We start from the raw sequence: 15,520 nt of genomic DNA, 5'->3' as shown, positions 1-15,520 counted from the left end.
TAGTATATATATATATATATATATATATATATATATATATATATATAGGGCCCTTCCATTGAGGGATCCCTATTTTTAGTCACTTTTAGGGATAAGCCCACATCATTGGATCTGTCATTTAATGAGGTTGGATGACTAAGATTAAAACAAAAAGTTACACACTTTATATCAAACCTGGACCATTCAAGATCATTAAAAATAAATCGAAGTTTTAAATGGGTTAACGATCACTAAATTATCTGAAAATTTGTAGAAATGATCTACTCATATAACCCAATGAATTGAACGGTGTAGATGCAAAAATTTGATCAGGAAGTTGGTGAAATGCCATATCCCTAGAAATAATCAAAACAGGTGCGGACGTCCGCACAGCTCTTAAAGTGCAGACGTCTCTCCTTTCGCCACCAGCGAGGGCGCGCCTCCACCCCAGCGGACTCTAGCAACTTCCCCGACCACTTTCCATCCCCGGCGAGTCCGCTGAATTCCAGTTTTCCGGCCAGACTTTGTTTGAAGTTTTGGATGATCTGGCCGGAAAACTAGAATTCGGCAGAAAATGGTCAGGGACGCTGCTGGAGTCCGCTGGGATGGAAGCGCGCCCTCGCCAGCGCCGTACGGTGGCAAACGAAGGGATGTCCGTGGCGAACTGAGGGACGTCCGCACTTTAAGGCGGTGCGGACGTCCGTATCTGAAACAGACTGTGTGTGTGTATATATATATATTGCATCATAGAAATATCACAAATAAAAACTTAATAAGAGAACACATACCCAATCGCCATCAGGTTCAGCACCAGGTACCAATATATTGACTTCACTTGATTTAGCAGTTGTTATAGACACAGACAGAGCATCTTTGCTTAAATAAAATTGGCAGCCAGCTGTGTTGTCAATTGAAACTGTTGGGGCAGAACCCTGCAATAGCCATAAAATGAGTTAATGCAAAAACCGGGTATATGGCACTATATAAGCAAACGTAGTGCAATGCAGGATGGTAACATTGCAAACATTCCATACAATATAACAAGATGGTATGTCATTTTATATACCCCAGATATTGTTGACGTTACTCCTAACATCTATGCAGCTGAATAGCATTAGGATCACAAACTATGGACACACTCAGTATCGAAACATCTAGATTTTAAAGGAAAACTGGATACCTGACATTGAACCTCGACACGGTTGCAATTAACGATTTCAAAAGCAGCCACAACATCCTGTGATCAAAAGAGAACACAGAAAATCAGGCTCGATACATCCATATGCACTGCTTCCAATAATAATGATGTACTAACCTGAAATACAACTCCCATCTTAGTGCATTTGTCAATTGTAATGTTGTTTACTTTCCCTGCATATTGAGCAAATAACAATAAGTTGCACATGGCATTTCATACAAGTAGCCTAGTAACTGTGTATAACATACCATATGAATCTGGTATATGGGTGGTTTGGAAAGAAAATTTGACATTCAAGATATTTAAAGAAATGGGAATGAAGTTTGGCATATAGTTAAATTACCTTGAATTTGCAAAACAGAGTCTTTGCATCCGTAAACATATACCGACTGTTTTGCATCACATTCACTAATAACCAAGTCTTTCTTTCCAATCTGATTCTCAACAGCCCACCTGCCAAAGGCATAACACGCGTAAATATGAATCGCTTACTGGCATTAGTCCCTCATAAGAATTTGAACCATAGTACGATGGTTGTGAGCACTCACTTCCGACCCATTTGAAGCTCAAACTTCGGAGGTCCTACTTTAGAAACAGCAGGTGCACTGGTATGACTTTCTTTCTCCTGGGTACCAACAACCCCAGTTCTGTCGGCACGGTTCTTTGTCTTCATATCATCTGTGACCTTTCTCAGACCTAGGGAACAAGAAAACCAAATCACATCTCTAGAATGTAGCAGTAAATACTGAATCAACAGAGACAAAATTTACCTGAAGTCACAGGCTTGCCAGAATTGATCTCTTGAAAAACAGCTGCCATCCCCTGTTTTGGGCGTGATGAAGAAGCCTGAGAAGTTTCAGAACTGAAGAGTGAAGCCGATGGAGCAGGAGGAGGAGCAGGTGCACCTGGTGCCGGGGCTTTTGGTTTTGATGGAGCAGCAGTAACAGCTGTGCCGGTTGGACTCCAGACTGGACCCAACGGATAGAAACTCTTAACATATTCTCTCAAACCAGGTAAGTATAGTTCCTTTATAGCTTTGGCCCACTCTACATGATTTGGGTCTTTGGTTTTATACTCGACGAGAATCTGTATGTTTTCATGTCACAGAGTCAGCACCTTCTTACCAGAAACGTTTCTTCAAGCAAGCATGGGTGATCAACAAGTTCATGAGAAACAGCATGTGCAATTAGACAATGTGATTCTGGGACATGTGCATGTATATTCATGCAATTCATGAGACTCTAGAAGATATGACGAGTACCTTGTTGTTGTAAAATTCAGCCATCTGCCAACTTTCTTCAACATGTGCAATAGGCATGCTCATACCTTCAAAGGGAGAAAAAATCATAAGGGATTGGAAAGATGAAAGAGTTCACACGTTCCTAACAGAGAATAGTTATGGTTCATTTCCATTACCACAATCTTTCCCTGTATAGGCAATCCATGCTAAAGCTGAGAGACTGTCAGCAGCACTCTTCAAGTGATTGAAGAAATCAGATCGCCTCCCTTCTGTCAATTTATTTGCCTTTGTAATGACCTCATTGAGTGGCTTCAGAAATTCAACCAACCCTGCATTGTCAGGTTTCTGCACCAAAAGTGAAAAGAAAGGCTCGTTAACAAAACAAATTTTGTTGCCCGGGAAAGCAGTTAAACATGGGCACCCCAATTGTACTTCATACACCAAACGATTACTAATCTTGAACTCATTCAGTCATTCTACCACCAAAGTTGAAGTCCTAATCTCCAATATGCTTGTCGATTACTTCTTAGTTCTGAAATTATCATTTCATTGCTAAATAAGGCGTTTTTCAACACAAAGGACTAGCAGTTCTTTATAACTACATAACTACTCGCCGATCATCCAAAAACATAGAAAAAGATAGCACATTGGTCCAATGTTCCTAAACATAATCAATCACATTTAACATTCCACTAAATCTTCACCTCAATCTCGAATTTCACCATCTCTTAATCTAAAATCCAACCCATACATAAATCCGAAACTCCGAAAACTAACACCCCATCCAAATCAAACAAAACAATACGAAAATGAAAAAAACAAAAGCCAAAGCCTCAGCGCAAAATGAAATCAATTAGAAGTTTTACTGACCTTGTGTTGCTTGACCTTGATAATCAGGTCCTTCTGGGCAGCAAAAGCCTCCTCGACAATCTTGGTGATATCCAACACCTGTCCCCCAATCTTCTCCGCCGCCCGCGAAACCCTAGCGACGTACTGCCCAATCAGATCCTGGAAGGCCAGAACCGACGGATCCAGCGGCGCGTCGTCGCCACTCGCCGCGGCGGCAGAGCCTCCCGAGAAGGACAGCGCCTCGAGGCGCGTGACCGCCGACTCAAGCCTCTGTATAAGCTTCTCCTCCATACCGCTCAAAACTCTCTCTTCTGTGACGCTCTCACTCTGTCTGTGTGTCGTTTTAGATTAGATCTGTGTCATCTGCGTTCGTTTTCGCTATTATTCTCTTTTTTCTTTTTACGTTTTTATTTTTTTAATTTTAGTTTCTTTTATTTTTTGATTTTTTGGACGCCGAAAGGGTGAATTATGATTTGGCGGGGTCTGGGATTAGACTTGGCGCGCGGATTTGGGATTTCAGATTTTTGGGGGAGGAGGTGACACGTGGCGGACAGTGAGGTAATCATGGCTGTTCGTGCGTCGTTGAACGTCACTTAAACATCTTTAATTCTGCGCTGGTTAGTGTGATGTGGGGTCCTGTGGACTTGGCGTGCGACCTAAGCGATCTCTCTCCACCTTTTTGGTCTTGTTGATTAATTTTGGTTACACTACAATTACCGAGGATATTAGGAATGATCACTAATGTCAAACGCGATCATTTATCAAAGAAAGACTTTTGGTCATTACATGATTTGTGAGGTTTGAACAACTAATTTAGTGTTGTGTTATTAGATAAAACGAAGTCTATTATGAGTTCGAAACCACAACATTTGGTTCAGTAGTTGAGCATCAAGATAGGGGAGACAAGACGTCTTAGATTGCAGAGTTGTTTTTGGATGAAACATTTGGGATATTATAAATTCATGATCACGGGACTTTGTTTAAAACTTATTTATATTCTTATGAGTTCGACAACCATTTATTCAAAACTTCGTGTGAAATTGAACTAGTAATGAAAAAGTACAAGGGTACTTACGTTAACTTTATATGACCTTTTAAATTTGCTAAAAGTTTATTAGCTATGTTTGGTTTATCCATTGGAATTAATAGTTTAGAGTTTGAGGAAAAACTAATGTTGTTCTAATTTAATTTGAAGATTGTAATCCTCAGTTAGTCTCGATACAACAAAGGGTGTTGAAAGTTGTTCTCCTTGATTAGTCTTGATACAATTCTGATGATGAATAACAAAGTAGATATTGTAATTGTACGTTTTTTCTACCGCTCGCAGACAATCGAACCAGACGACTCATAATAGTAGATTGGAGTGGAGAGGCTTCGGCACAAAGCTCTCCTAGCTTTGTGGCGGCGCCACTGGGAGTGTATAAGATTAGCACACAACTGCCTTAGCATTCCAACCTCTGTGCTGAAATGCCGCCATTGTAAGATATCTTGAAGAACTAGATATTGTATTAAAATGATGCAGATATAATATAATTAGTATTTGAATTCAAGCATTGAAGATGAGTTTAAAGACTGAAAATAATCATATAGATCAAACTCATAATTTGGATTTTGAAATCAGTTGAATACAATTATTAGGAATATCTGATTTGAGTTTTGAATTAAAAAGCAGTTATTCAGTTTATGTAACTTCTAATAAGGATAGATACTGCTGTTGCTATCCCGAAAACACAAATTGTTTAAATTTCATGTATTCATTATGAGATAGATTTCATTAAGTATCAAATTCAGATCTTACAATTGGTATCAGAGCAGTCTATCTTCATATAAATTACATGTTCTGTGTTTCTTTAGAATCCTGGGATCTTACAAATAATCCGCATATAGTTTTTGTTAAGTAATTAAATTTTAGAATCTCTATGTGCATATGTTTACATTTAGCATAACCTAAACTTCATATGATCTGATTGATCATGTTCTGTTTCAATGAACCCCTTCATGATGAATATTCGTATTTACGTGTTCTTGTAACTGTTCATGTATTCTGCAGATTTAGGATTGATAGGCTATGTGGAATCCTAAATGTAGTAGACTAAATTCAATATAATGAAACCGAGATCATGACTTGCTCTAATATAGTCTACAATAAAAGTTCCCACGGTAGATGTTATTTAGAATTATGTGTTGGTATATTAATCTGCATAAAGAGAAACTTGAAGATTTCCTTTTGCTATTACTTTTAGTTAATCCTTTTAGATTATGAATATAAACATATATATAGATGAAACTTGAACTTTTAAGATGTCCATGACAATTTAGATTCGTTCAGTTTTACATCATTTGTATTAATTGACTACATGAACATGCCATATATTCATGACATATGTTTTAACTGTCGGTGAGCCGTGGCGTGGTTGGTTAAGGTAGTTAACTAACAACTTTGATGTCATAGGTTCAAACCTCATTGATATATGTAGAGTGTGTGAGTTATTTAATAAAAAGTTTTTTTTAAAAAAAATGACATATGTTTTAAATGAGATTGTTTCAAATGTCTATATGTATGCACTCAAGAAACTGATCTACTGTATACGAATTTTCTTGTTCATATGCCCCAAAGTGGGAAATGGAAAAGAGATTTTTCAGAAATAAGTAGATCATAAAGATGATATAAATTGGATAGATTAAGTTTCACTTACTACATGCTACCAAAATAGATTAGTATACCAGAAACTATTTATTCTTTTAGTCTAATATATATATATATATATATATATATAAAGATCACTTCATAAAACTTTAAATTAATTGACATTGATTTCCAAAGAAATGTATCAAGCATTTGGTTTATGATTGTGCATATATGGAACTTGAGACTTTCAGATTTCATTAGAGATATGTACACCACAAAGGTAGTCAGAGCCTTGAAAGTGATTGAGTTTTCATCTTTTCTTATATGATCTGGTATGAATGATTATTCAAATCATGAATTTTTCATTCGTTTTGGGACGTTTAGAATATTCTAGTATTATGATACACTAGATACTTTAAACCGATCAATTTAAAGTGCAATTTACCATGATCATTATGGAATAAAATCCACCAGGAGGAATGAAATATGGACTAGATCTGACAGTTTTTTTGCGTCAAGAAAGATAGTTGAGTTTTAGTGGGAGACTATTAAATACATCTCTACCAGTGGTCAGCTTGATTATGCAGATTTGTTCTGATGTACAAATTTAGGTAGTTTTATCTTGGTAAGGGAAATGAAAGTTTTATCTTGGTAAGGGAAATGAAATGGAGATAAAGAAAATGTTTACCTTGCAAAACAACTAAAGGTTGATAAGTGATAATGGTAGAAGAATACCACATCTATTAGGAGTCATGTTTTTAATTTTCCTCAGCTATCCCCATTTCAAGGATATGAAGGAAATAGAAAGTTTTGGGATGACATAAAGCTTTTAGGATGATAAAGTCAGTATTAGCAAATCTGTGATGGAGTAAGATAATTTTCTTTATATTTTATTTTGAAGCATTAAACAATCCAACTCATATGTTATAGTCTTTTAGAAGCAACTCATATAACATAATAATGAAAAGGCTATGCAATAGAAGAACTACATGGACATAGAAATTACTTGGTATTTTAATCTGAAGATCCAATATTTTAACATCAAGTGGTGTTCACCACTACATATTTCCATATTAAGATAACAAACCTAAGGGAGTTACATGTTATGTTGTTCACCTAAACATCATGACTTGTTCAAATCAGCAAAACTAATTATGGTTGTGGCTGCCAATATAGGTAGTCTTATACATCATGTTGTCGTCGTCGTTACATCGTTGCAGTGAGATTCCAGCCAAGTATTCTCTCTTTCATTTTCTCTCTCTCTATGCATGTTTAAAGGGTGAGGGCAAAATAGTCTTAAAATAATATGGTTTGTTAAGACTTTAGTAAAAATTTGTGCATACAGATTTGTGCATTTGGGCATAAAAAATGTTACCTTATATTGAAATGGGTTAATAAAAAAGATTGTCATTGGAATGGGAAATGAAGGGTTTAAATTAGTACTAAATGAGCATTTTCCCTTAAGTTTTTGGTTCTAATGATTCAGTGTTGAATAGCTACATAATTGTAAACGTATTGTTGTTCAGTTTTTCTAGATGTAGTCAATTAAGAAGTTTCATAGTTTTAAAGTTTGACAAAAAAAGTGAGTATTTTGGACAAAGAAGATGTGCAATCCCAGATGACTATATGAGCAGATTCAATTATAGAGTCTAAATTCATTAGATAACAACATCAGAATTACTAGATAAGATAACTTGTTTGAGTTTCTGGTCAAGTGGGAGCTTGTGAATTGAATGAAACTAAGATGATACTGAATATGGATACATTTATATCATTATGAGAAATTGCATAAGTGTTCTTACTTATTGAATGGTTGCATTGAGGAATTAGTTTACATTTACCAAGTCAAGAAAATGTATTATGTATTGAAAGTTCAAAATGTGAGAAAAGTTTTCGATATGATATAGCAACGAGATATTGTGTCTTGGATACTGTGATCATAGGTATGCAGAAAATGGAGTGTGGACCTTGGTATATTAGGTTGATACATACAAACCCTATAGGGTGCCAATGGTTTTCCCAAGGCCAAGACCGATGAAAAAGGTAGAACTTAAAGATATATAGAAAGATTAGTTGCACATTTTGTTTTGGAAGTACATCAATTGGTATTTTGTTTTGAGTATGGAAGATAAAATTTGGAAAAGCATGATCAGTTTGGGTAAATGGTTTGATGGTGCTGTATTGGTTTTTTCAGTATGTTCATTTTATATTCTGCATCATAATGATCGATTACTAGATTGTAAGTGTTCTTTAGAGTGATAGTATATCATCATGTTGTGACATTTGAAGGGTTAAGGTGATTGATGGCAAAGCAACAAGGTCTTTATGTGGGTTAATGTGATTTAGGATTGTTTTCAGAAACTATGTTGACAAAGTTTTCTTCGCAGTTTTAGCATGCAAGAATGTGAGAAGGGAGAGGCATCTACATCTTAAGAGAGACAAATTGTAAAGGTAAGTGTTTAAGCAAAATTAAGTGAACAAATAAGCATTTGCGATATACATTTATTTTATTCTTTCAAGATGGATAAAACATTGTAGTTCATTCATGTTCATATATTTCATACATTATTTGCTGCATAATAAAGTTGTACAACTATAAATGCTGTTAATAAAATATCAATTTTGCAGACAAATGATTCTCAAGTGTGAAATAAAATTTCAGTCTTCAATTTATGTTGAAATTTTGTTAGGACTGTTTATGCTTATATTGCAGATGATTACTTAAGTTTAAGCATATATATGTTACTGTATTTTGGGGTAATTCATATGGTTTTATTTGCTGCATTGTGATCTTGGAATGATGGTGATTTTCCTAAGCCATCCTTAGGTTCATTGTAGTTAAATATAGCTGACAGAATTTTAGAACAGATTATTAATGTGAATTGGATTCAAAGTGCACACTTTAGTATACTGTGTTGTATATATATCTGAATTCTAAACAATGTCAAGTTCAATGGGAGATTGTAAGATATCTTGAAGAACTAGACATTGTATTATAAGGATGCAGACATAATATAACTGATATTTGAATTCAAGCATTGAAGATGAGTTTAAAAACTGAAAATAATCATATATAGGTCAAACTCATAATCTGGATTTTGAAATAAGTTGAATACAATTATTAGGAATATCTTATTAAAGTTTTGAATTAAAGAGCAGTTAGAAGGATATGAAAGTTTCTTGATGGAAGAAACTAACATGTATTAACTGTACTATATAGTTAGATTTGGTCCCTGTTGATACACAATTAGTTTTCTCATAATAAAGTTTCATTAACTTAGAGAAACATAACAATGGAATCAGGAGAAGATCATATTGACAACTCAAGTTCATGCAGCGTAATACCAAGAGTGAAGTGATTCAATAGAAGATCAAAAGGCATTCCAGATGCATCAACAAAATGACATATATGGTGCAAAACAGAAGAAGATTTCATGGATCAATCAAGTTGTTCGGGTAAATTTTAGTTATTCAGTTTATGGAACTTTCAGTAAGGATAGATACTGCTGTTGTTATCCCGAAAACTTAGATTGTTTAAGCTTTATGTATTCATTATGAGATAGATTTCATTAAGTATCAAATTCAGATCTTACAACCATGGCTGGGAGGCTAGACTCTTCAAGTCACTGGCCGTGAGAGCAAACCCTTCGACTTTTGTGAGAGACTTGACAAATCTTGTGGAGACAGGTAGTGCAGAAAATGGTGAAAATGTAGACGCCCAGTTGAGAAGTTCTTTGCCGTGAAAATGACCTCTCTCTAGACACTTGGTGGTGAAGGAACTTGCACTGCTACAGTGCTGCTTGTTCCAACAATGTTATTGGTGTAGGTATTAATTGCCTTGTGTGATGAAGATCATCTTAACAATTGGTTCCCCCTCTCCAACTATACAAGTATCCTCAGAGCAAATGCACCCATTTTAGGTGGGTTGGAGTAATCCTCAACCTCATCCATATCAGTCTTTAGTCTTTGGTTTGATAATACAACAACGAGATTAATCCAAAGATGAATTACTATTCACATTATATAAAATATATGTTGCCTTTTAATATGGTCTGTCAGATCTCTTTAGTCATTGGTTTGATAATACAACAACGAGATTAATCCAAACACCAATTATTATTCACATTATATAAAATATATGTTGCCTTTTAATATGGTCTATCAGATTTTGATTTGAACGATCCATATTAAATTACCATTGGAGGAAAGGTGTCAGCCCCATGTGCAAGATTTGTCCCTCATGTGCAAGATTTGTCCCTCATGTGCAAGCTAGTGTCATGTGGGCTCAGTTGAAAAATTGGTCTAGGGTAAGAGATGGGTTAATTCTCAACCCAGATCATGGTCCAGCTAAATAGGTCCCGCATGGGGCCCAGTTTTAACCTAGACTAATTTTCTACCGATGTGTTTTTGGTCCAACCCTCAATCCAACCCATACAATTAACCCTTGCTGCATTTACTCTCAGTATAGCTCACTGGCCTAAGATTGTCGAAGATTGCCTTCAACGCTTTTTCATATAGCACCTAGGTTTGAAAAATTAAACTAGGAAAAGAGACTCGAAACAATGCATGTTAGTTTCCAATCAGTCAACTTCGTTCATGCTGATGTTGTTCATGCTTCTGCTGCGGTTGGTATTTACTCTTGAGCTTTCAACCTCGCTACTGCAAGAAGCCCATGACATATCCGGACCTAATCAAGTGGCACCCTCTTCTTGTTGGGGTTATGAAGCTTAACTCTGATGGTTTTATAACCACTAATCATGTTGCTGCTAGCTTCGTGAGGGTGCTAGAAATCTTGGAAATGTCTCGGTCCCTACAACAAAATATGCTACCCTCAAGGACGGTCTACAAACTGCTTTGCGCTTCAACCACTTAAGGATTCAGGTGGTTACCATTTGTGTCGTATCAGGTCTTTTATTAGAGAGATTGCTTAGCTATCCGACAGCTTTGAAAGCATTGTCTTTACCCACATCTACACGGAGGCCAACTTCTTAGCCGATGTTGTTGCTTCTTTGGGCCATGGTCTTCCTAATGGCTCAATCTCAAGTTGTGGCTGAATATTCTCTCTAGTTCTTGTTTGCCTGCCTTTCGGTCGGATTCTCTTAGTTTAGGGCGCCCATGAGGTGCTTCATTGTACTCAAAGACAAGAAATAGAGGAAGAGAGCAAAATAGCAAGAAATAAGATGATTGATAAGTCTTCGGTGCATTCAGACCCTTCCATCTGATGGACCATCAATGAGCAGTGGTAGAGATGTTGGAAGGACCCCTTCATTAGTTCTTACCTTGCTAATTCTACCGGAGCCTCTCTTGTTTTCTGAAGAAGAAGTTGCAACCATGTCCCAACCCTCTGAAACAAGCTAATAAGGCAACTACTTGTATTGGATGTTATCTGTAACTAGGAACTTCAAGCTGACCTTGTGTTGCAATGGAACAGTTTGTTATTACAAGTGACCTGGCATTGTAAACCAGTCAAACCATATGTATTCAAATCTTCTAATAATCTTGTTCGAAACTGATGAAGAAATTGTCCTTAACAACATAGTTCATCGTCGCATAACCGTATTTACAATCTCATCTCTAAGTATGATGCAGTACACCAAAAATATCACAACAGGTACAAAATAATATATGCACATTCCCGGCTTGTAAGTTTTATATACACTAATAATGGAGGGTCATGAATCATGATATAGTGAACGGCCTCAGGAACTGTACCACTTATCAGCAAAAAAAAACGAGTGATCTCCACCTCAGACTCTTGCTTTACTACCCAGCATTAGTTGGACAGGTATTGGACATTATTGGTTTCAACTGCATGGGAAGGGAAAGGATCTTCCTATCTATCGAGCTGATCGGGTATCCTGCAGGTCATAAAATGCTCAGGAAGAAGCTGATAGTGAAGAAGATGGTAAAAGAGAAGTACTGTCTTGCTGTCTAAGAAATCTTAATCTGGTAATCTACTATGCAGATAGAGTAATTTTATCAGTTTTAAATAATTCGACCATCTGGACCAAGTGGCACCTCTGCCTTAATCTAGACTTGCCAAGTGGAGGTAACCATTTGCAGAGAGTAAGGGTAACACTCCAATGTATTGCCTCTAAAGGACTAACAGTTGCTTATAAGTAAGGCATGTGGTGTCACACTGTCACATTTTCAACCAAAATGTTATATATGTACTAGAGATCTTTAAATTTCCTACTATGGTGCAATGTTGTGTGCAATGAAATTTCTTCTTACGAAGTTTTTATAACAGCATTTGTGAGTTCATGACTTATATGTCAAAGTGTGTGCATGTGTGGTACTTTTGTGTGGGATGGATATGTCCATGATAAACAAAGGACTCACCGAACGATAAGGAAAGTCTTCTGCCTCGAGCATATGAACAATTTGCCCCATTTTTGGTCGCTTATGGACATCTAAATCTATACAGCGGAGACAAACCAACATTGCCCTCTTCAAAGCTCTTGGAGGGGGCTGAACTTCTATCAATGGATCTAAAATATCCTCCCCACGGCGACTTGAGATCATTCCTTTAAACCAATCAACCAGGTTCATCTGATGCACCAATCAGAACAATTATGATATGGAAGCAGCTCTTTTAGCAAGCAGAAAATGGAAAGTTGATTTTACCTCTCCAGCTGGTCTGGAATAGTCAATTGGGCTTCTCCCTGTAATTATCTCCATAAGTAGAACACCAAAACTATATACATCACTCCCCTCATTAAGCATACCTGTACTTGCATACTCTGGAGAAACATATCTACAGCAATTATAAAAAAGAATCAATACTACATAGTAGAGACACCAACTGGATTCACATCAATGAAACAAAATTTTACGATTTGAGCGAGAACTAACCCGAATGTCCCCATTACACGTGTAGTCACATAACTTTTCTCGGGTCCCAAGAGCTTGGCCAAACCAAAATCTGACACTCTTGGGTTCCACTTTCTATCCAGAAGAATGTTGCTGGATTTTATATCACGGTGCACCACTTTGGGTTCTAACCCTTCATGCAAATAGGCCAGCCTGTGAGAGGAAAGTTGCAATAAGTTGATCTAATGCTGAAAGATGGAAAATAAATGCAGAAGCAATGGATTATAAGGGAAAATGAAAAGCATTTTGAGGTAACTTATAGCTAGCTGTTCTTTCAAACATCAGAACTGCTAAACTGGACAAGGAGAAGAGATAATTGGCATACCCTTTTGCCGTTCCAATGGCTATCTTCATTCTGATATCCCAAGTCAGAGGGCTGACAGGCCCAACATCACCGTGCAACCACTGCTCCAAATTCCCATTGTCAATATATTCATATACAAGCATCCTTTAAGTCAAAACAAGTCCCATGGACATATTGTTAGAAAACGAGCAGTTTTGGCCTCATTTAAGCGAAAATATTGAAGCTGGAGTTACCTTTGAGCACCTTCTGCACAATAACCAATTAGACCAACCAAGTTCTTATGCTTTACTTTTCCTATGGCTTCCACTTCCACCTTAAACTCTGTCTGAGCTTGACCCCTATATATAATTTTACAATTAAGCAAGTAAGTTAACATGCTAGCCCGCATGTTCATATCAATTGAATTAGCAAATGTTCTGAGTACTATAATGTCCAGTTGAAAACTTAATGCCATTTAATTGTGCATGCAATATCTCACCTACCCTTTTAGTTTAATTGGAAAATTGGAATCTTTTGATGATAAGGTCTCACAAACATTTTGACCAATCAAAAGTGGTAACAAGCAACTGTATAGAGCATAGCATCATAACAAGAGGCATGAACACAAGTTTGGAAAAGTTTTTTAAAGTATAACACAGGTAAAAAAGAGAAAGAATGAAGAATAAAGTGGTTAAAGCCTAAACTAATCAAGTTCTTTTCCTAGTACCACGGAACATAGGCAGTCACTTTTTGTTTCTAATTAAACAAAGCATATGCCATTCAATCAACCACAACGGTGCTAATTGTACAGCCCTATACACAATTACGTACAAAAACGGGCAATGTAGAACTGTAGAAGTGTAGATGATGCAACAGCAACACCCAAAATATCAACATATTTTTCTTTTCTTTTTCTAATTTTACCTAGTGTCGCTAAATTTTGTTCGTTAAATGATTAGACTGTATTAGACCTCATTTGATCTAGTGACATATTATCTGATATTTATGTTTGATGAACCAAAAATCAAATTTTCCTCTTCCCTAGTATATGCCACGCGGTAAATTGTGATCACTGGAATCTCTGTACCAGACTACAGCTTAAGCTTTGTCTGAGAGGAGAAGACAAAACACGAAGTTGACACAGATCCATCATCCAAGGAATAGGTTTTAACTGTTTTTTTTATTCTTATTTTTTACTTTCAGCAAAGATATAAACCCAGCTTCTAAATCCTTCCCCTACCAAGCTAGAGCTCATGTGCGACTAGATAAACTAACAGAAATATAAACTATCCAAAGTCCAAACATGCATGTCAGAAGGAATTATATTACTTCATCAGACCAAACAAGAAAGAGTATTATTGATCCTTGCTTGGATCTAAGAAAACGTGATCGTCTTCATCAACCAATCTAAGAACATTTGAATTTTCGTAGAATAAAGAAAAATTGGAAATATTTCAAAAAAAATCCAAGTGAAAAAAAGGGACGTACTTGTTATTATGAAGGTTCTTGACGGCGACAACAGAGCCGTCCTGCAAGGCTCCCCGGTAAACGACGCCGTATCCGCCTTCTCCAATCACATTCTCTGCCGAGAATCCACGTGTCGCATCCTCCAGCTCTTTCAGGCTATACCACCGGCCCCACCCGAACACGTCACCCTCTCGGCTCCTCTCTTTCCCCTTCTCAACATCCAAACTCGGTAACACATCAGCTCCCTTGGACTTTTCGTTTCCGGTTTTACCCTCAGCGGCGGCGGAAGGAGGAGGAGGATCCGGACGAGGCTGCGGCTCCTTGATCTCGGCGATCTCTTTGGAGACGAGAGGGATGGAGCCGGAGCTGTGTTTCACGCGCATGCGGCGGGAGAGGCGACGCGCGCGGAGGCAGAGGAAGACGAGAAGGAAAGCGGCGAGGATGGCGGCAAGGAGGATGGCGATGACGACGTAGAGCTTGAGGTTGAGGAGCTCCGTTTTGGAGGTGAGCTTGTGGGAGAGGGAAGTATCCGGGGACGGAATCTCGTCGTCGACAGCCGACATTGTTTCCGGCGAGGTGGAGGGATTGAGGTGTGAAAAAAAAATTGGAGAAGGAAGAGAGAGGAGTGTTTGGTGTGAAGAAGAGGAGGAGGAGGAAATGGCTTGAAGTTTCGACCAAAAAAAAAAAGGACTTGAAGTTAAAGTCGAGTTAGGAAGAGGATTTTGGTTGAAAGAGAGAGGAAGTGAGAGAGAGTGCGGTTTCAACGGACACTAAAGCGAAAGGTGAAAGTTAAGTCTAAAACTCAAGTGTTGGGTTTTGGGTTTGCTGTTCGAGATTATTACGGAGATGCCACTGTGACAGGTCAAGAATTTAAATTATCTTTTTAACAGAATAATTATTGAGTGTTTAGGGGTCGAGTTTAGTGATTGCGAATTGGCGAGGTCAACGGTCAACGGTCAACCCAACCTCAACTAGCTAGCAGAGTCTTTTATTTATGTGTAA

The 15,520-nt window shown here is 37.3% G+C and overlaps 2 protein-coding genes across 2 annotated transcripts in view; both read right to left on the bottom strand.

Annotated features, from left to right (window-relative positions):
* LOC101297244 (adenylyl cyclase-associated protein 2-like) overlaps positions 1-3,557 on the bottom strand; it is a 5,469-nt gene extending 1,912 nt beyond the window's left edge. Inside the window, exons 1-9 of the mRNA XM_004299045.1 lie at positions 3,288-3,557; positions 2,594-2,762; positions 2,439-2,503; positions 1,948-2,263; positions 1,726-1,873; positions 1,521-1,630; positions 1,295-1,350; positions 1,160-1,216; positions 768-911 (exon numbers count right to left, since the gene is read on the bottom strand). Of these exons, the coding sequence (XP_004299093.1) occupies positions 768-911; positions 1,160-1,216; positions 1,295-1,350; positions 1,521-1,630; positions 1,726-1,873; positions 1,948-2,263; positions 2,439-2,503; positions 2,594-2,762; positions 3,288-3,557 (1,335 nt within the window). The remainder of the gene's footprint in view (positions 1-767; positions 912-1,159; positions 1,217-1,294; positions 1,351-1,520; positions 1,631-1,725; positions 1,874-1,947; positions 2,264-2,438; positions 2,504-2,593; positions 2,763-3,287) is intronic.
* A 7,999-nt stretch (positions 3,558-11,556) lies between these two features.
* Positions 11,557-15,081, bottom strand: LOC101297154 (probable receptor-like serine/threonine-protein kinase At4g34500-like). The gene is made up of 7 exons (XM_004300936.1): positions 14,540-15,081; positions 13,306-13,410; positions 13,094-13,216; positions 12,751-12,921; positions 12,523-12,652; positions 12,238-12,447; positions 11,557-11,753 (listed from the first exon to the last, which is right to left on the bottom strand). Exons 1-7 carry the CDS (start codon positions 15,079-15,081, stop codon positions 11,733-11,735), a joined length of 1,302 nt encoding a protein of 433 aa, XP_004300984.1. The 3' UTR covers positions 11,557-11,732.
* Between the last annotated feature and the right edge of the window lie 439 nt (positions 15,082-15,520).

Source organism: Fragaria vesca, linkage group LG5, assembly GCF_000184155.1.
Source record: "Fragaria vesca subsp. vesca linkage group LG5, FraVesHawaii_1.0, whole genome shotgun sequence".
NCBI classification, from domain to species: Eukaryota; Viridiplantae; Streptophyta; class Magnoliopsida; order Rosales; family Rosaceae; genus Fragaria; species Fragaria vesca.
The sequence above is the reverse complement of the archived record's forward strand: the minus strand, read 5'-3'. Positions and strand labels throughout refer to the sequence as shown.

Excerpts from the sequence above, each read along its gene's own strand:
- LOC101297154 (XM_004300936.1), bottom strand. The coding sequence starts at position 15,081 with ATGTCGGCTGTCGACGACGAGATTCCGTCCCCGGATACTTCCCTCTCC. Across the intron at positions 13,411-14,539 it reads AAGAACCTTCATAATAACAA|GGGTCAAGCTCAGACAGAGT; the intron begins GTACGTCCCTTT and ends AATTATATATAG. Across the intron at positions 13,217-13,305 it reads TGTGCAGAAGGTGCTCAAAG|GATGCTTGTATATGAATATA; the intron begins GTAACTCCAGCT and ends TTTGACTTAAAG.